The sequence below is a fragment of the Macaca fascicularis genome, chromosome 1 (assembly GCF_037993035.2).
Source record: "Macaca fascicularis isolate 582-1 chromosome 1, T2T-MFA8v1.1".
NCBI lineage: Eukaryota > Metazoa > Chordata > Mammalia > Primates > Cercopithecidae > Macaca > Macaca fascicularis.
The window spans coordinates 145,855,840-145,880,530 of NC_088375.1; the positions used below are offsets into that span (position 1 = coordinate 145,855,840).

General features: G+C 36.2%; 1 protein-coding gene, 1 non-coding gene and 1 pseudogene across 9 annotated transcripts in view; all 3 read right to left on the reverse strand.

Annotated features, from left to right (window-relative positions):
* Positions 1-213: 213 nt before the first annotated feature.
* The window catches only part of PKN2 (protein kinase N2), a 158,898-nt gene continuing 134,420 nt past the window's right edge, over positions 214-24,691 (reverse strand). For all 8 annotated transcript variants that reach the window (XM_015433187.4, XM_005542808.5, XM_005542807.5 and 5 more), the window contains 7 exons: positions 23,315-23,491; positions 14,722-14,784; positions 12,335-12,411; positions 7,478-7,620; positions 3,156-3,263; positions 2,853-2,933; positions 214-2,766 (listed from right to left, as the gene is read on the reverse strand). In XM_015433187.4, the coding sequence (XP_015288673.1) occupies positions 2,563-2,766; positions 2,853-2,933; positions 3,156-3,263; positions 7,478-7,620; positions 12,335-12,411; positions 14,722-14,784; positions 23,315-23,491 (853 nt within the window). In that variant the 3' untranslated portion in view covers positions 214-2,562. The remainder of the gene's footprint in view (positions 2,767-2,852; positions 2,934-3,155; positions 3,264-7,477; positions 7,621-12,334; positions 12,412-14,721; positions 14,785-23,314; positions 23,492-24,691) is intronic.
* Positions 6,633-7,007, reverse strand: LOC102116941 (elongin-C pseudogene; annotated as a pseudogene).
* On the reverse strand, positions 20,166-20,272 carry LOC123570829 (U6 spliceosomal RNA). The gene has a single exon (XR_006695042.1). It is a non-coding gene; the product is annotated as a U6 spliceosomal RNA (small nuclear RNA).

Sequence of the window (24,691 nt, forward strand, 5' to 3'; positions counted from 1 at the left end):
TACAGGAGCAGAATACAAACTTTTCCCATTATTCCCAGTGAAGTGGACAATTTGCTCTGAATGTTCATGGTTTTAAGTCTTCCCTAGGACAAAAAGTACTTGCAAGAACGTTTACTCAAGTTAATTAGTCTTTGAGATTTTGAACACAGAAAAGTTAAAGTATATTTTAGTCATTAGGAAGTTTCTAAAAAGAAAGAATACTTAAAACCAAAGTTACAAATTTCAATCTAAATAGACTTTAATTTGTGCACTTGTGATAATTTATGACTGCAAAACACTTGTTTTCTTAGAATGACACAGTGAAAGGCACATTTCATTTGAATGCATAGTGTACCATTCTAAAATATCCTAATTTCTTTACAAAGTGCTTGAGCAGTCACATACACATACAGTAATAGCAAAATATATTTACACTCTATAAAGCTTAAAATTTTAAATCTGACTAAAATATATATATTTTTTAAACTACAAAAAATTAGTGCTTTCTTCAGCTTAATTGTGTAAATAGACCCTGCCCTCTAATTTTTTTAGTGATTGACTTCAATTAAAAAAAAATTCTGTACACTGTGTAGTTACAAAATGCTATGTCAGTTTTTAATGCTAAAAGCCTGTTTTAGACATTACTTTCTTTGCTATTTGAGAACCAAAAAAGTGAGCAGACTGTACCTCAAAAGTATTTAGTGTTTTATTTTAATGTTGTATTAACACTGTTTAAATTAAAGCCAGACAATTAAGCTAAGTTCCTCTACTGTCCTTTGCCAAGGAAGTTAACTGGCATTTAACAATAACTTTAAACCACATATTGTTCCCCATTTCTATTAAGATTTTCTCCCAAAGGATCTTGGGTAATTAACAATTTGGAAGGTAATATAAATGATCTCTGGACAATTTTAATTGTTCTCAGAGTACAATGAAAAGATGCTAAAACATCCCAGCAAATATTTATAAATGTTTTTAGCTCAACTCTCCATAAATCAGTGTGCTTCTTCATGTTTCTCATAAGATTTACACCTGAACAATTTTTAAGAGATGAGCTCACTGTGATTAAATAGTTAATTCAGTATGGTTACTTAACAGCTTGCTATTCCTGAGGTATAATGACCCTAACATGCTAAGCACAGGATCAAAGATGCTATTACTAAACTAAGAAAAAACAATAAAGTCATAGATTAGGAGAAAAAAATATAAAATCAAACCAAACCAAAACAAACAAAAAACTACAGGCAAATGGAAAGTCATGGTTTGCAAAAAGACAATCCTAGAAGAGTATAAAAAGCCACAGACGGATCCTTTGAAGAGTTGTATAAAATATTTGATCAAATTATTTTTGAGACTTTTGAGGTACAGCTTTAGTGTTATAATTAATTTTTTTATAAAATATAGACTGTTTTATCAAAAATATTTATACATTCTGTTACAATATATTGCTTTTGCCCTCAGTAACTGCCAATATAAAATCTGGATCCAGTGGCCTAAAATATACAAATGCACTTAATGTAAATGCTGGAGTTTGAGGTGTCTGCTTGGCCACTGTACAAAAGTGATGAAGTGGTAAAATTAAATAATAAGCCTACAACATAGAATACATTAAAACTTGCACATATACATGTTCACAGCATGTATACAATGATAATCTCTATGGTTTAACCAAGGTATAGTTCCCTTCTACAGCAGACACAAAACCAAGGTGAACTAGGTTGGCAGATGTAGAGTGAGTATCAAAAAAGGGGTAATCGGTTCACTGATTCTGGAAGATATGACTGAACATACCGAGCATCTAGACTTTGGGAATGCATACAGGTAACAATATCTTGGTTCAGCTGATTAAAGTCCTCATTCTTAACATCTTAAGTAAATGCTGATCTTGTTTGTTTCAGCATTGTTTAATAAAAACAAAATTGTTTGGCAAGCAGCTCCGCTGGAAAGCTATAAGCCTCTGTTACATGGTTGATAAAAATAAGGCAATATAAAGTTTTCTCCTAATAAATATAGAACATTTATAAAATAAGACATCAATTCATTCTGTTTTTTTAAAAGATCAAGCCCCAAATTGTATACAAACTGCTACGTTTTTTGATATTACAGTAATGTCTTTAAAAAAAAGAGCATTTGTCTTATTCAAACAGAATCATACTTTGTGTGAACAGTAATAGCATTCCAAGCCCTTTTTTACTTTTTGTAAAACATAGTTAAGTGATTAATTTTCCTTCCACTTAAGGCGGGCATATGGCAAAGCTAGGGACTATAAAAAAAGTGGTTTTTTTTTCTTTTTAAAAATAGACTATTGATCCAAAAGTATTTGTGATGGATTTTCATAGCCGATGTTCACTCAAACTCCATGAAACTGTTTCCAGTGCTCATATTTACGCTGAAGTACAATGAGAAGCCACTTTTCAAGAAGTATTAGAATGGTACTTTTCAACAAATCTTCACGTGTTTCAATTAAAAAAAAAAAACAAAAAACTCAGAAGCTATTGGTGGCACAGAGAGCAAATGAAGGGTTGCTATTTTTAGGAGGTCTTCTTGTGAGTCAGTAAGCTTGATTTCGCAGTGTCTAGCAACTTAACACCAATCAGCAATGTAGTCAAAATCTCTGAACATTTCCTGCTCCTCTTCCGAAAGTATCCTAGGTTCTCGAGGTGGAGTCAGAATAGGTGCTTCTGAGGTAAATTCATCATCAAAATTACTAACATCTTCTCGTCCTCTTATGGTAGGTATAAATGGTGGCTTTACTTTTTTGTCCATCAGAGCGCTCCAATCAATTAGCTGGATCATAAAATACAAAATGACTAGTTTAGTTTGTTACATCTAATTGCAGTAGTTTAATAAAAAATTTTAATAGTCACACTTACCCGGAAAAATGGGTGCTTTTTTACATCCTCTGCATCTTTCTCGCTAGCCCCAAGGCGCCGCTCAGGATTTCTTCTTAACAGCTAGCACAATGTAAAATAAAAAAGTTAAAATAAAATCAATAGAATAAAATTCACTGATAAAGATTATTTTTAAAAACTCAGATATATTTTGTCTGTTTTTGTCTGAGCCATGCAACATTTATGAACTGAAAAACAACTTCTAAAGTTCTACTGGGAAATTTTCTTTAATATAAAAAATTAAAGTAGTCTTAAAAAAATTCTTATCCTTAATTTAATTCTTACCCTTCTCATTATAGAAATGGCTTCTGTAGATAAGAACCTTGGATACCTTACTTCATCATTTACAATACTGTCAAAAACTTCCTCTTCATCATCACCAGGAAAGGGAGACTAGAAGAAATACCTTTAAGTAAGTTAAAGCAAGTTTTAAGGCAGTAAAATCTTATCACCTATTCAAAGTATAACCAAGATCCAGGCAGTGAAAAAGAAAAAAACAAACAAACAACAAACCCATGCCTACCAAAACAACAACAACAACAAAAGAACTATAAGAAGTGACAATAGATATGTATCTATTACAGAGGGAATATACCATATACTCTTTCTGAAATCTTTAAATTTTATAGACCGTTAAAAAAACTTGTCTATCTCATATATGATATGGCTTTTCATTTCATTTCATTCCACTCCAGTCCATTTTATTTCATTCACTCAATCACCTATTTGGCCAGACAGTCAATTTTTAGAGTGTCTAACAGAAAGTAGGGAATATTTAGATAACAGAATCCTGAAGAACCTCAAGCTTGTGGAAAGACAGAAGAAAATGGATAAGGTTAATATGGTAATAAATGTTATAGTAAAGGAAAGCAATCTGCGGAAATACATCAGATATAAATGTGCTTTGGATTTTAAAGTCAATAGTAAATTAATGGTGGTAAAACGCAATTAGAGATTAGTAGGCATAACGACTGTACTAAGCAGCTGCCAACAAAATTAGACTGAAAGGAACCCAAAAAGCACACATTGACATGCATTTTTAATGCTCTAAACACAAAAAGTTTTAGGGCATTTCAATAAGCACAGTATTAAAATCATTTTTCATAATGACCCTGAGACATAAAAAAGTAGTTACATTATATTCAGTATGACAATTTGATTCACAAAGAGATAAACTTTCAACTATGCTGAAAACGTGTCTATCAGATGTGATTGCCTGCCTCAGAATTTCAGATGGCTTAAACATCACTCACTCATTTTAAAAATCAGGACACGAATGTCTAAATATCATTTAATTCCTTAAAATCACTGAAATGAATCAGTATCTTTAACCTTATTTTCTCACTGGCTATTGAAATATAGGCTTACTTAGCCTCGTTAGATTTGATTTGGCTGCTTGCTTCCAATTAAGTTTTAAAGAATAATAAGCAGAAAGCAATATCCAGGGAAAGTGAGCAATCTTTAAGGAATCTGTGAAAATAAATTCAGAATCCAGCTTCTTAAGGCTGAGCTTCTAATCTTGCTCATAGCTAAGAAAATTTCAAAGCTTTCAGTTATCAAAACCTTAGTTTGTTCATTCACTCACTCAAAATACATAAATCAAATATACTACATGGGACAATGTAGTGCACTCAAAATATATAAATCAAATGTACTACATGGACAATCTAATTTCTTTTGGGGACTGAATCAGTAAGTCAGGAGAAAATTTTATTTTACTAGGATTCTCAATGGGAATTTCAATGGATAATACAAAGAGAGCACTTTTGTCTTCTGCTTGAACAATTTTTACTTGAAAACTCACTCTCCAAGTCTGAATAGCAAAGAAGTATCTATACATTTGTTAAAACGTGTAGTATCTTTTTTCTCAAATAGATTGTAAGCAAACAGGGCTAACAACAGAAAGCTAACAAATGTGTCTTAAGCACATTTAAAAGAAACCAATAGTCTGTTCAGATATCAACACTGATAGTATCTAAAACCATGTCCAGCATTACATTCAATCTCTCTGTTATCTTCACTCCCATCTGAGGCAGGAAAAAGGGGACTTGGGATATTTGTTTATTCCTGGAGTCTTTCCAGTAATCAAAACTAGTAGAAGTATACAAATTTGAGCATGTATGATACATCCAGCGAGTTTACAATTATTTGTAATAATAGAGAAATCTGACATAAACTTTAGCCACACCTTACGTTCATTATAGTTAAAAAGGAGTTACCACTAGCGTTTCATTAATGCTATAAAATTATGAAGTAGACTGATGAGTTTTAAGTTTAGTTCTTTTCCCAGCTACCCTCTTATGGAGATACTAAAAAGAAATTGCAAGAAACAACTAAGAAATAGCCAGATCCACTGTCTTTTATCTTCTAGGTAATTAAGAGCTCAATCAATTAGCTCTCTTAAAAAATATGAAACAGGAGCTTCCTTGTTTTCTGTCAAACCCTCCAGTGGCTTTATAATGGGAGGGAGTAGATTCAGCTGGCGATTAATTCTACAGTATTTTGTAATAACTCATATTTTCCATATGTCATCTCTAATATGGAGAGTAAATTTTAAGCAAGCACATAATTGAATCTCATAAACTTCATACTTACTTGAATATTACACTAAACAAAACAAACAAACAAACAAAAAAACAACAAACCCCAAAATGTTACTTTTAAAATAAAGGAAGGGGGTGGGGAGAAGTTCAAGTATGCCAGAGCTTACAGAAGATTAACTATTTTATGAGAACTTCTGGCACTCTCAGACAGTAAAAGCCACTGTGGACTGGAGCTAAAATAAATCTTTCCAACCTAAACACTGCACAACAGCTTTTCTAAATAGAGGTGAAAAATTCAGATCTGGACCACTAGTCTTAAGAACAGAAACAAGGCTGGATGAATTGAAGATCCTATCCTGGAACAGCAAAGCATAATGCTTTAGAGATATGTTCTGGAGCCAGAGTGACAAGGTTAAAATTTCCAGCTCTACCATATGAGAGCTGTGTGACCTTAAGCAAGTCATTAATCTCTTTGTGTCTCTATTTACACCTCTGAAAATGGGCATAAGATCAGTACGGAGCTTATCAAAGGCTGTTGCAAAATTAAATGAATGAATATTTAAGGCACACAGAACAGTGCTTAGCTTAGGACATGATAAATTTTATTTTAATTAGCCATACTTCTCCTCCTTTTCCAAAGAATCCACTTCAAACTGACACACCAATAGGGACTATCCATCCGGAGAAACTAAAACCATTTGTTTGTTAGGGTAAGTGCCAATAAATGACAAGCATAGAACAAAACTTTAGAAATTTCTGATACTCAATTTGATAATTCATTCATTTAGCCACTAACTTCTTCAAACTTGTAAGTGTACAAGGGAGGTTGCTGGCATGGGGAAACTGCAGAATAATGAACCAATCCCTTAAAATAATTTTTCTTGCATCTCCAGTTTAAGTCCCTTCAAGTAATCTTTAATTACTTATTAAAAGATTTACTCTTTCCCAATTTCACCCCAATTCAACATTTCTAACAGTTTATAATATTATTATTATAATATATAATATATAATATATATATAATATATATAATATATATTATTATAATATATAATTATTATTAGTCTCCTATTATTGCCTTATTTAACATAATTCACTGTTTCCTAATGGTAATAATTTCTGTGTACAACTCAATTATCCTCAGAAATTTAAGTTAATCGACAGAAAACAGTAGGAAAAAATGCTAGTCTTTTCAACTCTACCATTTTTGAAAGTAACATTTCTTTCATTTTTTAAAATTATATTTTATTTAACAATCTAGGAAGTTCACAGCCAACAGCAGATCTATTGCAACTTCAGGTGCAACTGGGAATTCAGGAATCTCAGTGGAGCTGTTAGTGTAGCGAACCTTGTACATAAAATACATGCATATTTTTGATAGCACATGTGAAGGTATCTCTCTAAAATTGACCTCATTGGTTTCACTCTCAGCAAACCGACCTGGGCCACTCAACATGGCTTTTATCATGCCTGATGTTAATGCACGTTCTGTTTTTACAACAAATTCATGGCCATCGGATGATATCAATCTGACATACATGGCATCAGGGCCTTCACAGCCACCATAGCTTTTCTCCTCTCCATTCATTTTGTTCCTATGAAATTCTACTTTGCTTCCCCAGGAACTTCAGCTGTTTCCTGGTGAAGCAAGGATGCAGTGTGTGTTGCTCACTTCCGTCTAGAGGAAGTCGAAGGTAACATTTATTTCTGACCAATCTATAGTGGGCTTTTCTTTACAGGTACAGAGTACATTTTTTTAATTAGTCTTTCTGTTATTCCATTCCCTATAAAATGACTATGTCTTAAAATCAGAAAACACATTCAAAGTACAACACTGAAATACAAGGAACTATTTTCAAAGCACTGATAATGCATTCTGCAAACCACATAAAAATCTTTATTGAAGGTATTATAGAAAGATAGCTGACTACTAGTATACTATAAATATTTATAAAACTTAAATTCCACTCATACTGAAGACAGTATTAGGTGGTTTTATAAATGACATGCTTTATTATTTCAATCATCCTTCCTCTTTTCTCTTACCTATTTTACACTGCTTACCTCACCAACAAGCATTTCATATATAAGTACGCCAAGGCCCCACCAATCTACAGCCCTTGTATAAGAAGTTTCTGTTAATACTTCTGGGGCAAGAAATTCAGGAGTGCCACAAAATGTGCTTGTTCTATCTCCATATCCCATTCCTGGAAAAGATAAAATTTAAACATTTGTTAGCAAAGAAAATAAATCTAGTATATAAAAAAAATCAAAGCTATCTTTGGGAGGCAAAATTAAAGTTGCACATTTGTGCATGGCGAACAAATTCAGACATATTTAAGATATTTCAAGAAAACAATAAGGACTGGTACAGCAAAAACTGTAATAGCAACTATACTATCTAATTAATGGGTAAATAGAAATAAGATATCCATGTTTCTTTTCAGTTAATTTTTCTTCTTGTCATTACAAGGGAGCTAAGAAATTACAACAAAATGAACTGATTGTGAAGTTCTATCATCTTTCCAATTCAATCTTAAATAAGTTTATTTACTATAAGAACAACATTATAAAAAAATAACAGTTTGGAAAATACCAAAAATCAAACCCTTGGATAATCAGGAGCTAACCAAATGTGTCATATAATACAGAGAGATAGGGCTGTGAGCGGTGGCTCATGCTTGTAATCACAGCATTTTGGGAGGCTGAGGTGGGTGGATCACCTGGGGTCAGGAGTTCAAGACCAGCCTGGCCTACATGGTGAAACCCGTCTCTCCAAAAAAAAAAAAAAAATTAGCCAGGCATGGTGGCTCCTGCCTGTAATCTCTGCTACTTGGGAGGCTGAGGCAGGAGAACTGCTTGAACCTGGGAGGCGGAGGTTGCAGTGAGCCGAGATTGTGCCATTGCACTCCAGCCTGGGTGACAAGAGCAAAACTCTGTCTCAAAAAACAAAATATATATCTCTCTCTATATATATATATATGCAGAAAGGAAGGAAGGAAGGAAGGAAGGGAGGGAGGGAGGGAAAGAAAAAAGAAAAGAAAAGAAAAGAAAAGAAGGAAGGAAAGGGAAGGGAGGGTGAGTACAGGTTGAACAACCCTAATCCAAAAATCCAAAATCTAAAATGCTTCAAAATCTGAAACTTTTTGGGCACCAACATGATGCCATAGAGAATTCCACAAGTACTTAACACAAGATTAGTTTCATGGACAAAATTATTAAAAATAATATAAATTTGTATATTATTATATAAATATAAATTTACTTTCAGGCTATATATAAGGTATATATGAAGCATACATAAATTTTGTGTTTAGACTTGGGTCTTAGCCTCAAGATATGTCATTATGTATATATGCAAATATTCCAAAATCCAAATAAATTTGAAATTCAAAACACTTCTCATTCTAAGCATTTTGGATAAGGGATACTCAGCCTGTATTAACATTTTAGCTAACTAGTTTTTAAATATATGTTCCTCATAATTTATTAATACGTTAATCAAATAGTCTACATATTGAAGATACTGTCTCCATGTATTCCAAAGTGTTAAAAACTTGTCATAAGTGTCATCTTTTTTTCTTTGAGACGGAGTCTCACTCTGTTGCCCAGGCTGGAGTACAGTGATGCGATCTCAGCTCACTGCAAGCTCTGCCTCCCGGGTTCACGCCATTCTCCTGCCTCAGCCTCCCGAGTAGCTGGGACTACAGGTGCCTGCTACCACACCCAGCTAATTTTTTATATTTTCAGTTGAGATGGGGTTTCACCGTATTAGCCAGGATGATATCGATCTCCTGACCTCGTGATCCGCCTGCCTTGGCCTCCCAAAGTGCTGGGATTACAAGCATTAAGAATTTTAAAGAAAAGCTCTCAATTCTAAATTAAGAATAATTAGGTATGCATATATAGAGACTACAAAATAGAAATGAATTTGTATGTCTATGAACCAAGACTTGAAGGGCACAATTAGATACATTAGCACACTGGAGTGGGGAAATTTTTTTTGGCAAAATTTCTTTAACACTATCATAATGATTTTTATTTTCTTCAATAAAATATTATTTTAAAAAACCGTGATATAGTATTAATATCTATATGAGTTCTGCACCAGCCTTTTAGTAACTTGGCCAAAACTAGGAAAAAGTTAATTAACAAAGAAATAGAACTTATGTTTCTTACAGACTGGTAAAGCTCCATGGAAGTGGTTAATATCAGGCTCTAGATTAATAAATACCTGGTTTAAGTTCCAGTTCTGTCATTTGTTAACTGTGAGAGGTTGAGAAAGTTGTCTAACATCAAAGCCTAGGTTTCTTCATCTGTGTATAAGGGTTAATAATACCATCTACCAGTGTGGAATGATAAGACAAGGAAGACTCAGAAGGGTAAGGAGGTGGGAGTGGGGTGGATGATGAGAAATTACTTAATGGGTACAGTGTATGTTATTTGGGTGATGAATATCCTAAAAGCCCTGATTTCACCACTACGCAATTTATGCATGTAACAAAATTGCACTTGTACCCCATAAATTTATACAAATAAAAATAAAATAAAAAATTAAGCCGGGCGCGGTGGCTCAAGCCTGTAATCCCAGCACTTTGGGAGGCCGAGACGGGCGGATCACAAGGTCAGGAGATCGAGACCATCCTGGCTAACACGGTGAAACCCCGTCTCTACTAAAAAATACAAAAAACTAGCCGGGCGAGGTGGCGGGCACCTGTAGTCCCAGCTACTCGGGAGGCTGAGGCAGGAGAATGGCGTGAACCCGGGAGGCGGAGCTTGCAGTGAGCTGAGATCGGGCCACTGCACTCCAGCCTGGGCGGCAGAGCGAGACTCTGTCTCAAAAAAAAAAAAAAAAAAAAAAAAAAATTAAATATTTCCTTCAAAAAAACTATCTACCTTCATATGATTGTTATGAATTACAGGAGATATGCATATGATGAAGCATTTTGCAAAATTCGTGGCATACGGTAAGCACTCAAAAGTTGTTAGCTATATTATTATAATCTACTAAATATGTTTTTATGATAATGCATTAATAAGTCTCGTTATTCAACACACATATTTTCTGTACCTTTTATGTTCTAGGCACCTGTGCCAAGTAGCAGGAACACAAAAATGAGAGTTAGACACGGTTCTTTAAGGGGTTTACAGGAGACTGGAGGAAAATGGATATTTATTGATAATTTTATAATAACAAGGGAAGAGCAAGATAATGCAGAATAGTGAAGAAGGGCTCCTAAAGCAGAGTTGGGAGTTGGGGTAGTAAAAGGCAATCTCTGGTAATTTGCCTGTAGAGGTTACACTTGAGTTGAATGAGAAGGATGTGCAGATGTTAGTCAGCAAATAGAGTTGGGATGGGTGACAGTGCTAGAGGGACACAGACTATAAGCAATTCATTGTTGCTGGAGCAAAAAGTACTAAACACAGAGCAGCAAGAGATGAGGCCAGAGAGGAAGGCAGGCAGGCAGATCAGGAAGGGCACTCTATGTCACCTTATCCTAGCCACTGAAGAGTTTTCAGCAGGTGTGTGCCATGGTCTGATCTGTATTTATATGGACTCCTTAAACAATTCAGCAATTACATGGCAGGTTGATTTGGGATAGAAAAAGACTAGAAATAGGAACAATTAGGAGATTATTATACCTGTCTTGTCAAAACAAGATGATGGCTAGCAGGAGTTGACTGGAAATGATAGATTTCAGAAATATTCAGGAGGTTAAGTGGCAGTAGAATTTTTTGAATAACTACATATAGAAAGTAGAGAACAGGATAGAACGCAAGACAATTCCTTGCTTTCAGATTGAAGACTGAGGGGATTGTGGTACCAACAACCAGACTACCTGAGGAAAATAAGTGATTTTTGTTTGGGTAGTGTTTGAGGTGTCTCTTCACTGTTCAGGCAGAGCTGTCTAGTAGATAGTTGAATATATACCTTTGGAATCCATATGAAAGGAAATAATAGATTTGAGAGTCATTAGGATATAGCTGCTAGTCAAAAAACCGCAGTGAAGAGCAGCCGGCTAAGGAGAGATGCTGAGAAACAAAAGCGTTTAGATCAACAGTGTCCAATAAAAAGAAGCCCAGTTAAAGAAAAAAACTGACTTGATTCAGCAATTATGTCAGTGGGTATGTGATGGGCATATATCTACAGAGTTCATTCATTTATTCATCCAGCTACTTATTAATCAAACACTCACTGAATACTTAAGATGTACCATTCCCTGTGTTAATGTACTATGGAAACAAAGCTAAACAGCAAACAGAAGCCAGCAGTGCAGAGGGAGATAGGCAATGTTAGTACTAGTAAACAGAAAGAACCATGTCCATTTTTTTATGGTTGGAGAAGTAAGACTCAAAGAGATTAAAACTAAGTTTTCCAAAGACAAACAGCAAATAGTGGCAAAGCCATGATTCAAACCTAGAACTGTTTGGTTCCTAAGCCCATGATCTTTATCCTTTCTTATGTTACCTGATTCAAATTTCCCCAATTTACTTACTTACTTTTGAATATACAAAAAACATACTTGAGATACCTATCTCAATTTATTTTCTATTTTTAAATGTTTCCAGTTTTAAGAAGCTGGAAGTAAATTATCAGGCCTACGAAATTCACTGTGTACAGTCTCACTGGAATAAATGATTTTGGTGCTTAAGCAATACTTCCTTAAAGTAGTGACAAAATTATTAATCATGCAGAGAAGCTTACTATGATTTCTATACATCTAACCTTATTCGTATTCATAGAACAAATTCTTAATGTGATAATTAGGTTATATAAGCAATGTCTTCATTATATCTACAATGTCTTAAAGAAGAATAAAGTTAAAAGTACAGTTTGTTTTCCATAGACAAACTTGAAAACTACTGATGCACAAAGAAACAGTAATTTATCAGAAAAGAAACTTAAAAACATTCGATTACCTTCTTTGCAAAGACCAAAATCAGCAATTTTCACAAAGCCCTCTGTATCTAGCAATAAGTTATCCAATTTCAAATCTCTGTTCAGGATAAAAAGATACAGCATGAAAAAAAAAATCAGTAGGTTATACAGTTAAAAAAATAATTTCAACTGGAACTGTACTTTCTCTTTATTAAAAATGGGATTTCCAAGTTATGATTTGAGATTTAAATACTATATCACATTGTTTTCTTCCTTTTAGTAAGCTTATTGCTCTATATAAGGTAGCTTATGAGAAATTATTCTCCTGTTACATAAAAAAGGAAGAATGTATTTAATTTATTTGTGATAATCTAATTTAATCCACTTTTTTTTTTTTCTTTTGAGACGGAGTCTCACTTTGTCACCCAGGCTGGAGTGCAATGGCATGGTCTTGGCTCACTGCAACCTCTGCCTCCCAGGTACAAGCGATTCTCCTACCTCAGCCTTCCAAGTAGCTGGGACTACAGGCGTGTGCCACCACACCTGGCTAATTTTTGTATTTTTATTAGAGAGGGGGTTTCACTATGTTGGCCAGGCTGGTCTTGAACTCCTGACCTTGTGATCCGCTGGCCTTGGCCTCCCCAAGTGCTGGGATTACAGGCATGAGACACCACACCCAGCCCTTTTTTTTTTTCTTTTTTTAAAGACAGAGTCTCGCTCTGTCACCCAGGTTGGTGTGCACTGGCATGATCTCGGCTCACTGCAACCTCTACTTTCCAGGTTCAAGCAATTCTTGTGCCTCAGACTCCCAAGTAGCTGGGACTACAGGTGCCCACCACCAAGTCTGGCTAATTTTTTTTTTATTTATTTGTAGTACAGATGGGTTTTCACCATGTTGGCCAGGCTGGTCTCGAACTCCTGACCTCAGGTGATCCACCTGCCTCGGCCTTCAAAAGTGCTGGGATTACAGGCGTGAGCCACTGCGTCTGGCCAACTTAATCTAGTTTTAAAGTTTGCTTATATGCCATCCATAAGAAAGAACTGTAAAGCTAACAGTATTAATAAAGCATCAGAGGGCAGGTTTCATCTTCTGAAAGAATGAGAGAAAGCTATCCATCCATACTAGTTGATTACAAATTAGGCAAATTGACAATATTTTATCCATTTTGTTCAATTTATTTTTTCTTTTTGTGATACAAGGTACTCGCTCTGTTGTCTAAGTGGGGTACAGTGGCATAATCATGGCTCACTGCAGCCTTGACCTCCCAGGCTCAAGCAATTCCCCCACCTCAGCCTCCTGAGTAGCCCAGATACAGGCAGATATCATCACTCCTCGCTGATTTTTAGATTTTTTTTGTAGAGACAGAATACCACCATGTTGCCCAGGCTGGTCTCAAACTCCTAGACCGAAGCAATCCTCCCACCTTGGCCTCCCCAAATACTGGGGTTACACGTTTGAGCCACCGAGCCCAGGAAATATTTTATCCGTTAGGTAAAACAGAACTTAATCATGAAAACATCATTAGAACCTTACCTGACTGGGTGCGGCGGCTCACAACTGTAATCTTAGTACTTTGGGAGGCTGAGGCGGGTAGTCACCTGAGGTCAGGAGTTTCAAGACCAGCCTGGCCAACATGGTGAAACTCTGTCTATACTAAAAATATAAAAGTTAGCTGGGCATGGTGGTGGGCACCTGTAATTCCAGGTACTCAGGAGGCTGAGGAAGGAGAATCACTTGAACCCGGGAGGCAGAGGTTGCCATGAGCCGAGATCGTGCATTGCTCTCCAGCCTGGGCGACAAGAGTGAAACTCTGTCTCAAAAAAAAAAAAAAAAAAAGAAAAAAAAAAAAACTTAAATAATCCAATGTTTATAGTCTTCTAATTCTGACTAGTCTTCTCATATCTGCTTGGTCTTGGGCAGTGAGTGCTAGTCAAAGTGTGGTTCACAGACTAGCTGCTGGGCCACAAATTACAGAGATCAGCTACATCACCAATATACTATTTAGTTCAGTTGACAATAAGGCTTCGTAATGAGGGAAGCAGTGTGATGTTTTACACTCTAACACAAGCTACTTGTCTCATCACGGACACGTTTTTAGCAGTATTGGTCTATGGAGGTTTTTTGCAATGAGTTGTTTGAATGCTAAATATTCACTAGGATGAATATTGTTGAGAAATGCACTATCATAGACCAACCCATAATTTGACTATTTTAATTAGAAAATGTGCTATGGATTAGGAAACAAAAAGTTCATCATATAATCATAGTGCTAACCACATGTCTTTCAAAATTGGGGTTTGACTTATCAGATGAAGGAGAAAACTAAGAAGCTGGTTAAACATAAAACGTTTAAGAAACACAAAACACTATCTTTAATTCTAAATCACACCAAAGCAAGCCATTAGAAAAAATTAAAAATTAACTTACCTATAAACAATTTTGTGTTCATGTAAATACTGCAACCCAAGAACTACACAAGCAGCATAAAATCTGTTTGAAGAATTAAATCAATAGGAGTTTAATAAATTTTATTGCTCTTGAATCCCAGCTTATATGTTTATACTTCAAAGCAGACCTATCATTAATTTATTTCACAAATTTTTTTTTTAGTCCCCACTATGTATCACACATTGTGCTAGATATTAGGGGTAAAATTTAAAAATGAGAAAAGTATAGTTTTGACAATTAAAGCCATTAACTTTGCCTAGTGGAGTCACTGAGAACCTCAGAGGGGACATTTGATCTGGTTTTGCAGGAGGAATTACAATATACCATAAGGACAAAGGACAGTGTGACAGGCAGAAGTTTTGTGGGGGAAAAAATACTTACCTGAGAGAAAAAAGAAATAGAGGTGCAAAAGGCGTTAACACATTTGATAACAAGTAAGTCTGGTATGGATGAAGAAAAGGATGGGTGTATCTGGGGAAGAAGTAGGAGATTAAGCTGGAAAGATAACCTGGGTGAAGGACCCTGAATGTCATATTATGGATACTGAAATTTTTTCTCTTAGTGACAGAGAATCAAACCATTTTAATCAGAGGAGAATGATGGCATTTGTTTTCTGGTAGCAATGCGAAGGATGGAGAAGTAGGTAGAGATCCAGAGGAAAAAAGAACAGATAAGGCTTTTATCATAGTTTAGATGAAAAGATCATGAGAACATCTACTGTAGTGGCAACAGAGATACAGATTCACAAGAACTTAAAAATTAGCATGACAGAAGGTGCTATCCCATTACAGGATAAGGAAGAGGGAAGAGCTACAGGTAACTTTCAAGGTTTCCATCTTAGTAGAATGAATGGATAAAAGAAACAGAGGTGGCCAAGGTTTTGTGACAAAACTAGGTTTGGCATTTGACAGGTTGACTTTGTCTGTGGGGCAGGTGATGATATATAAAAGCTGGGTATATGGGTTTGGATCTCAGAAAACCCAGGCCGAGAGAGAATAATAATTCTTGAGGCACAGGACCATGTTTGTCTTTTTCAGTTTTTATCCTAAGTTCATAGCATAATGCCTGATATACATGATAGGCTTATTGAACGAGGAAATAAATGAATAGATTTAAAAATGCAAATGTCTTCAGCCTATAAACACTTAAGATAATTAGTTTTTAATTATAAAAGTAATAATATGAGTATTTTCTCTATAAAACATGTAATACGCTTCTCTCCAAAGTACACTATTTCATCCATCTATCTCCATCTCACCTCATTCCACTGCAGTTCATACGGATAATAATTCTTGTCACTTTAACATTATTCCAAACTTTCAGAATATATTTACATTCACATGTAGATAATATAGCTATGTTTTATATTTGCCTATTTTTATTAAAAATGGGTCAATAATTTTTATTTATTTATTTTGTTTCTTGAGATGGAGTTTTGCTCTTGTTGCCCAGGCTGGAGTGCAATGGTGCGATCTCAGTTCACCGCAACCTCCGCCTCCCGAGTTCAAGCGACTCTCTTGCCTCAGCCTCTCGAGTACCTGGGAATATAGGCATGTGCCACCACGCCCGGTTAATTTTGTATTTTCAGTAGAGACAGGGCTTCTCAACGTGGTCAGGCTGGTCTTAAACTTCTGACCTCAGGTGATCGCCCGCCTCCGCCTCCCAAAGTGCTGTGATTACAGGCGTGAGCCACTGTGCCCGGCATTTTTATTTTTATATATATATATGTATGTATGTATTTTTTTTTTGTTTCTGAAAAGATCTGTTTATTTACTTTTTTTTTTTTTTTTTTGAGACAGTGTCTTGCTTTGTCGCCCAGGCTGCAGTGCAGTGGCGCAATCTCGACTCACTGCAAGCTCCGCCTCCCGGGTTCACGCCATTCATTCTCCTGCCTCAGCCTCCGAGTAGCTGGGACTACAGGCACGCACCACCATGCCCAGCTAATTTTTTGTATTTTTAGTAGAGACGGGCTTTCACCGTGTTAGCCAGGATGGTCTGGATCTCCTGACCTCGTGATCCACCCGCCTCGGCCTCCCAAAGTGCTGGGATTACAGGCGTGAGCCACCACACCCGGCCTATTTACTTTTAAATTATACTTTAAGTTCTGGGATACATGTGCAGAACGTGCAGGTTTGTTACATAGGTATACATGTGCCATGGTGGTTTGCTGCACCCATCAACCCATCATCTGCATTAGGAATTTCTCCTAATGCTATCCCTCCCCTATCCCCCGAACTCTGATAGGCCCCCGTGTGTGATGTTCCCCTCCCTGTGTCCATGTGTTCTCATTCTTCAACTCCCATTTATAAGTGAGAACATGTGGTGTTTAGTTTTCTGTGTTAGTTTCCTGAGAATGATGGTTTCCAGCTTCATCCATGTCCTGAAAAGGATATGAACTCATCGTTTTTTATTGCTGCATAGTATTTCATGGTATATATGTGCCACATTTTCTTTATGCAGTCTATAATTGATGGGCCTTTGGGTTGGTTCCAAGTCCTTGCTATTGTGAACAGTGTTCCCATAAACATACGTGTGCATGTGTCTTTACAGAATGATTTATAATCCTTTGGGTATATACCCAGTAATGGGATGGCTGGGTCAAATGGTATTTCTAGTTCTAGATTCTTGAGGAATCACTACACTGTGTTCCACAATGGTTGAACTAATTTACACTCCCACCAACAGTGTAAAAGTGTTCCTATTTCTCCACATCCTCTTCAGCATCTGTTGTTTCCTGACTTTTTAATGATCGCCATTCTAACTGGTGTGAGATGGCATCTCATTGTGGTTTTGATTTGCATTTCTCTAATGACCAGTGATGATGAGCTTCTTTTCATGTTTTTTTGGATAAATGTCTTGAGAAGTGTCTGTTCATATCTTTCGCCTACTTTTTGATGGGGTTGTTTTTTCTCTTGTAAATTTGTTTAAGTTCCTTGCAGATTCTGGATATTAGCCCTTTGTCAGATGGATAGATTGCAAAATTTTTCTCCCATTCTGTAGGTTGCCTGTTCACTCTGATGACAGTTTCTTTTGCTGTGCAGAAGCTCTTTAGTTTAATCAGATCACATTTGTCAATTTTGGCTGTTGCCAATGCTTTTGGTGTTTTAGTCATGAAGTCTTTGCCCGTGCCTATGTCCTGAATGGTGCTGCCTAGGTTTTCTTCTAGGGTTTTTATGGTTTTGAGTCTTACGTTTAAGTCTTTAATCCATCTTCGGTTAACTTTTGTATAAGGTGTAAGGAAGGGTTCCAGTTTCAGTTCCCCACATATGGCTACATATGGCTAGTTTTTCCAACATCATTTATTAAATAGGGAATCCTTTCCCTATTACTTGTTTTTGTTAGGTTTCTCAAAGATGAGATGGTTGTAGATGCGTGGTGTTATTTCTGAGGCCTCTGTTTTGTTCCATTGGTCTATATATCTGTTTTGGTACCAGTACAATGGTATTTTGGTTACTGCAGTCTTGTAGTACAGTTTGAAGTCAGGTAGCGTGATGCCTCCAACTTTGCTCTTTTTGCTTAGCATTGTCTTGGCTATACAGGCTCTTTTTTGGTTCCATATGAAATTTAAAGTAGTTTTTTTTTTTTTCTTTTTTTTGAGATGGAGTCTCACTCTGTCGCCCAGGCTGGAGTGCAGTGGTGCGATCTTTGCTCACTGCAACCTCCACCTCCCGGGTTCAAGCAATTCTCCTGACTCAGACTCCCGAGTAGCTGGGATTACAGGCGTGTACCACCACCCCTAATTTGTGTATTTTTAGTAGAGATGGAGTTTCACCATATTGGTCAGGCTACTTTCAAACTCCTGACCTCAAGTGATCCATCCGCCTCAACCTCCCAAAGTACTGGGATTACAGGCGTGAGCCACCACACCCAGCCTAAAGTAGTTTTTTCTAATTCTGGGAAGAGAGTCAATGGCAGGTTAATGGGGATTGAATCTATAAATTACTTTGGGCAGTGTGGCCATTTTCATGATATTGATTCTTCCTATCCATGAGCATGGAATGTTTTTCCATTTGTTTGTGTCCTCTCTTATTTCCTGGGGCAGTGGTTTGTAGTTCTCCTTGAAGAGGTCCTTCACATCCCTTGTAAGTTGTATTCCTAGGTATTTTATTCTCTTTGTAGCAACTGTGAATGGGAGTTTATTCATGATTCAGCTGTCTATTATTGGTGTTTAGGGATGCTTGTGATTTTTGCACATTGATTTTGTATCCTGAGACTTTGCTGAAGTTGCTTATCAGCTTAAGGAGATTTTGGGCTGAGACAATGGGGTTTTCTAAATATACAATCATGTCATCTCCAAACAGAGACAATGTGACTTCCTTTCTTCCTATTTTAATAAACTTTCTTTCTTTCTCTTGCCTGACTACTCTGGCCAGAACTTCCAATACTATGTTGAATAGGAGTGGTGAGAGAGGGCATCCTTGTCTTGTGCCAGTTTTCAAAGGGAATGCTTCCAGCTTTCACCTATTCAGTATGATACTGGCTGTGGGTCGGTCATAAATAGCTCTTATTATTTTGAGATACGTCCCATCAACACCTAGTTTATTGAGTTTTTAACATGAAGGGTTATTGAATTTTATCTAAGGCCTTTTTTTTTTTTTTTTTTTTGAGATGGAGTCTCGCTTTGTTGCCCAGGATGGAGTGCAATGGCGGATCTTGGCTCATTGCAACCTCCGCCTCCATGGTTCAAGCGATTCTCCTGCCTCCCAAGCAGCTGACACTGCAGGCATGCGCCACCACACCCAGCTAATTTTTTTGTGTTTTTAGTAGAGACGGTATTTCGCCATGTTGGTCAGGCTGGTCTCGATATCCCAACCTGGTGATCTGCCCGCCTCGGCCTCCTAAAGTGCTGGAATTACAGGTGTGAGCCACCGCACCCAGCCTTTTTTTTTTTTTTTTTTGAGACAGAGTCTTGTTCTATCGCCAGGCTGGAGTGCAGTGGCGAGATCTCTGCTCACTGCCACCCCCTGCCTACCGAAGGCCTTTTTTCACATCTGTTGAGATAATCATGTGGTTTTTGTCATTGGTTCTGTTTATGTGACGGATTACGTTTATTGATTTGCATGTGCTGAACCAGCCTTGCATCCCACGGAGGAAGCTGACTTGATCGTGGTGGGTAAGCTTTTTGATGTGCTGCTGGATTTGGTTTGCCAGTATTTTACTGAGGATTTTCGCATCGATGTTCATCAGGGATATTGCCCTGGAATTTTTTTGTTGTTGTTGTGTCTCTGCCAGGTTTTGGTAACAGGATGATCCCGAACTCATAAAATGAGTTCGGGATGATTCCCTCTTTTTCTATTGTTTGGAATAGTTTCAGAAGGAATGGTACCAGTTCCTCTTTGTACCTGTGGTAGAATCTAGCTGTGAATCCATCTGGTCCTGGGCTTTTTTTGTTGGTAGGCTATTAATTACTGCCTCAATTTCAGAAAAATATGGAATGCCTCATGAATTTGCGTGTCATCCTTATGCAGGGGCCATGCTAATCTTCTCTACATCGTTCCAATTTTAGTATATGCGCTGCTGAAGAGAGCACGGGTCTATAATTTTTAAACGTGGGGCTTGGGTGGGGGAGGCGTGTGGTGGTCAGGGTCCGCCAGGCAGTTTCATCAGGGCTTAGACTCCCCAACACAGAAATAAAAAACAAAAACAAAAATAAAATGCAACTACTTAGAAATACTTACTTGATTATACATTAAAAATTATATAACTTACCAGAAGTTTAAAGGATCTACTGAAGTTTGTTAAAATAAATGTGAGCTTAAAATTGCTTAAGATGGCCAGGCATGGTGGCTCACGCCTGTAATCCCAGCACTTTGGGAGGCTGAGGGAGGCAGAGGGAGGCAGATCACCTGAGGTCAGGAGTATGAGACCAGCCTGGCCAACACAATGAAACCCCATCTCTACTAAAAATACAAAAATTAGCTGGGCGTGGTGGCACACGCCTGTAGTCCCAGCTATTTGGGAGGCTGAGGCAGGATAATCTCTTGAACATGGGTGGCAGAGGTTGCAGTGAGCCAAGATCATGCCACTGCACTCCAGCCTGGGTGACAGAGCAAGACTGCCTCAAAAAAAAAAAAAATTGCTTAAGATCGTTAAACATAATTTTCTTAGCAAACTTATTTTAGTGGTGAAACAATACTGTAACAATTATAAAAATATATTGATTTCTCTCTCTTTTTTTTAATTTGGGGGGTCTCACTCTGTCACCCAGGATGGAGTGCAGTGATGTGACCTTGGCTCACTGCAACCTCTGCCTCTGGGGTTCAAGTGAGTCTTCTGCCTCAGTTTCCCAAATAGCTGGGATTATAGGCGCCTGCCACCATGCCCAGCTAATTTTTGTATTTTTAGTATAGACAGGGTTTCACCACGTTGGCCAGGCTGGTCTAGAGCTCCTGAGCTTAAGTGATCTGCTAAGTGATCTGCCCGCCTCTGCCTCCCAAAGTGCTGGGATTACAGGCGTGAGCCATGGCTTCCCACTGATTTCTTTCTTTGTAAACAGACTGCCTTGATTAATTGGGTATACTATGTAAAATATGTATTTTATTGAATGCTCCTGTTAGGTATTGTGTCAGTTATTTTCATTTATTAGCTTACTTAATCTTCAATCAAGCCTTAAGATAAATATTTTACAGAAGCAGATAATGAAGCTCAGAAAACGTAATTTGTCTAAAGTTAGACTACAAAACAACAAAGCTAGAAATCAAGCTATTTTGATTCTATGGTTTCAATCAATAAAAATTCACTGATTGCCTAATATGTTCCAGCTGTTCTTTTAGGCATTTCACTAATAAACAGGACAGATATGGTCCTTGCTCCTCTCTTTTAAGTGAAATAAGACAGACAATAAAAATTTTAAAAATAAATCAGATTTCATGTAGAAATAAAATGATATGAAAAAGATAATACAGAAAATAGAGTGAATTGAATTGGTTAGTGATGTGATATTATAGCTAGGGTACTCAGAAAATTACCTTTAAAGAAATGACATTTGATCTGAGAACTGAACGATAAAGGGAGGTACTTCAGATTTGGAGTTCTGTAATGTAGCATTGTATTCTTGCATTTTCACTGAACTTTATGGTTTTATTTGTATATAATTTATATTCTCAGCAAAAATAACAGCTTCTTAAGGCAAACTACATTTATATATTATTTTAAAAACAAAAACAAGCATAAAAAATAAAAGCAAATTCCCATGGCAGCATGGGCTAGGCTTAATCGTAATGCTCTGCCTTATTGAGGGAATGAATTATTCGTAGCCTTCTATTACTTTCTGGCTTTTGCCTCCTTTTAAAATGCTTCAGTACCCATTTGAATTAACCCCTATTTCCCTCATCTGAAACTTCAAGGTTATGACAGTATTACAATTATCTGCTTTAAATACCTCTAATGGTTATGACAAGAATCAAATGGAGGAATCAAAGTGAAAGTACAACACGGATGTCAGTTGCTATTTCATCAGATTATAGATATGGAATGAAAACTAAAGAGTAAATATAATAGAGATTTACTACTAGATTTATGCTTCCTATGATTTGGGATATATTCTACAGGTGGAGTTGACTGGACTTGCTAATAGTTTGAGTGCTGAAGTTAAGGGAAAAAGAGCATCAAGAATGACTTCTTGTGTTCTGGCTTGAATCTGGTTAATAAAATAGGGAAGATTAAGAGTAGCAGGCCTGGAGTGTAGTAGATGAGGTAGATAGAAAAATGGAAAAAATCAGTTCAGTTTAAGTTGTTAAATAAGATACTTAGCCACGCAAATGGAAAACTAGCTGACCACTGAATATTATTAGAGTTGGAAGTTTAGGTAAAAGGACGGGGCTGGAAACACAAATTTGGTAAACACCAGCATGCAGGGTGTAGGTATTAATAGCACTTTCCTAGGTTCAAATCTTAGCTCCACCATTTAACAGCTATAAAATTAAGATACTAACAGGGAAAATATACATACATGCATATATAATTTCAAGTGTTTACTATTATTCTTATGTATTTGAATAAGCCAAACCTTGACTTCAAAAACTACAAAAAGTTTACAATGAAAAGTCTGCTCTTTATCCCTTTGTCTGGAGGCAACACACATAACCAGTTTCTTTTACATTTGTTCAGAGAGATTTTAAGCACAAGGACGCAAATACTTGATATTCTTTTAAATTACTCTTTAGAAAGGCAAATACAAACATTTTATATAAATATATGATAGACTCTTCTGTACTTTCTTTTCAAAAACTTAACAGTGCATTTTGAGTATAATCTGTCTTTAAAGCTGTAATTCTGAATGGCATTCTCTAGTGAGAAAATCTAGTAGCACAAAAAGAAATTTTACTAAAATGAATCTACATTGTTTATCTAAAGAATTAATTGTGGTTTAGGATAATCCATGACATTTTCAACACAGACAACAGAATACATACAAAAAGTATATGGCAAAAAAGTAAGTAAGGAGTTCTAATATTTCTTGCAGAGATCTATTTTCTGTTAGGAAAAAAATCTAAAATTCAAAGAATCTCTTTTCCTTCCCACATTAAATCAGTCATGGAAAAACTCAGATAAATGTCTAAAGCATACTCACACAGCTCTTGGTTCTGAAAAGACATCAGTATGAATGTGCATCATTAGGTCCCCACCGGCAGCATATTCCATTACAAAGCAAACATGCTCTTTGGTTTGGAAACATGCAAAAAGGTTCACCAAAAAGGGATGCCTTACACTATTCACAGTTTCAAAAATTCTTTTTTCACACATCAAGCTGTAAAAGAAAATATTTAAAAATAAGCAGATTAAAAATAATTCTAGTTGGAAATAACATCCTTTATAAATTACTAAACTTAAAAATAAGCACAATTTTAGCTATAACTTAAAAACCCTAACATGTGTCTTAGTTTTGCTATATGTGCTATGAAAACTGATCTACCTAAAATACATAAGTTTAGTTGAAATATATTAATAGAAACTTTAAAAGATTATAGCGTTCACATTGATAGTCTATAGCACATATATGGCTAGTGGTTATAGTTAATTTTTTAAAAGGCTCAATTAAGGGTGAATTATGAAAATTATTCAGGAATTGGTCAGAGAATTTAGCAATTTAAAGCATACTATGAAAAATTTAAAGTTTGTGGTGAAGGTAATTTCAAGGACAGTATCTATAATTCACAAGCTATAGTATTAAATTTTTTTATCATATAAAATTGATATGAAGTTGAGATGTACAGATATGCTGCATAAAATTTTAATTTAAAAGACTAGAAAATAAAGACGATACATGACAAAGTGTCTAAATGTTACTACAAATTAAGGCACTATTATAAATAAACTCATAGAAGATTAAAAAGTTAATAGTTTTTATTTTTGTCATTTAAATTTACTAGAAAATAATGTACTTAAAAATTGCTTTGGACAAGATCTGTAAGACGTATTCTAATACATCTGCTTTATTAAGCCAATCTGAATTTTGGCTAAATGTAGATAAAATAATCAGATGAAATAAGACAAAACTAAGATGTTTTGGGCTTAAGTAGATGACAAGTATGTTCTCTTCATTATCTACAGTTGTGTGTTTTTTTGAGATAGGATCTTGCTCTGTCTTTCAGGAGCTGGAGTAGTGACATGATCATGGCTCACTGTAACCTTGAACTCTTGGGCTCAAGTGAACCTCCTGCCTCAGCTTCCTGAGTAGCTGGTACTACAGGCACATACTACCATGCCTGGCTTTTATTTTTTGATAGGGACAGGGTCTCACTATGTTGCCCAGGCTTGTCTTGAACTTCTGGTCTCAAGCAATCCTCCTGCCTTGGCCTCCCAAAGTACTGAGATTACAGGTATGAACCACCATGCCAGCGCCTGTCCCTAGTTTTTATTTATGGGTGACTCACTAATTCATTATGGGTGAACTTATGAATGAAACAACTGTTCTCAACTGAACAGATGTTAGAACTGGGTGGAACAT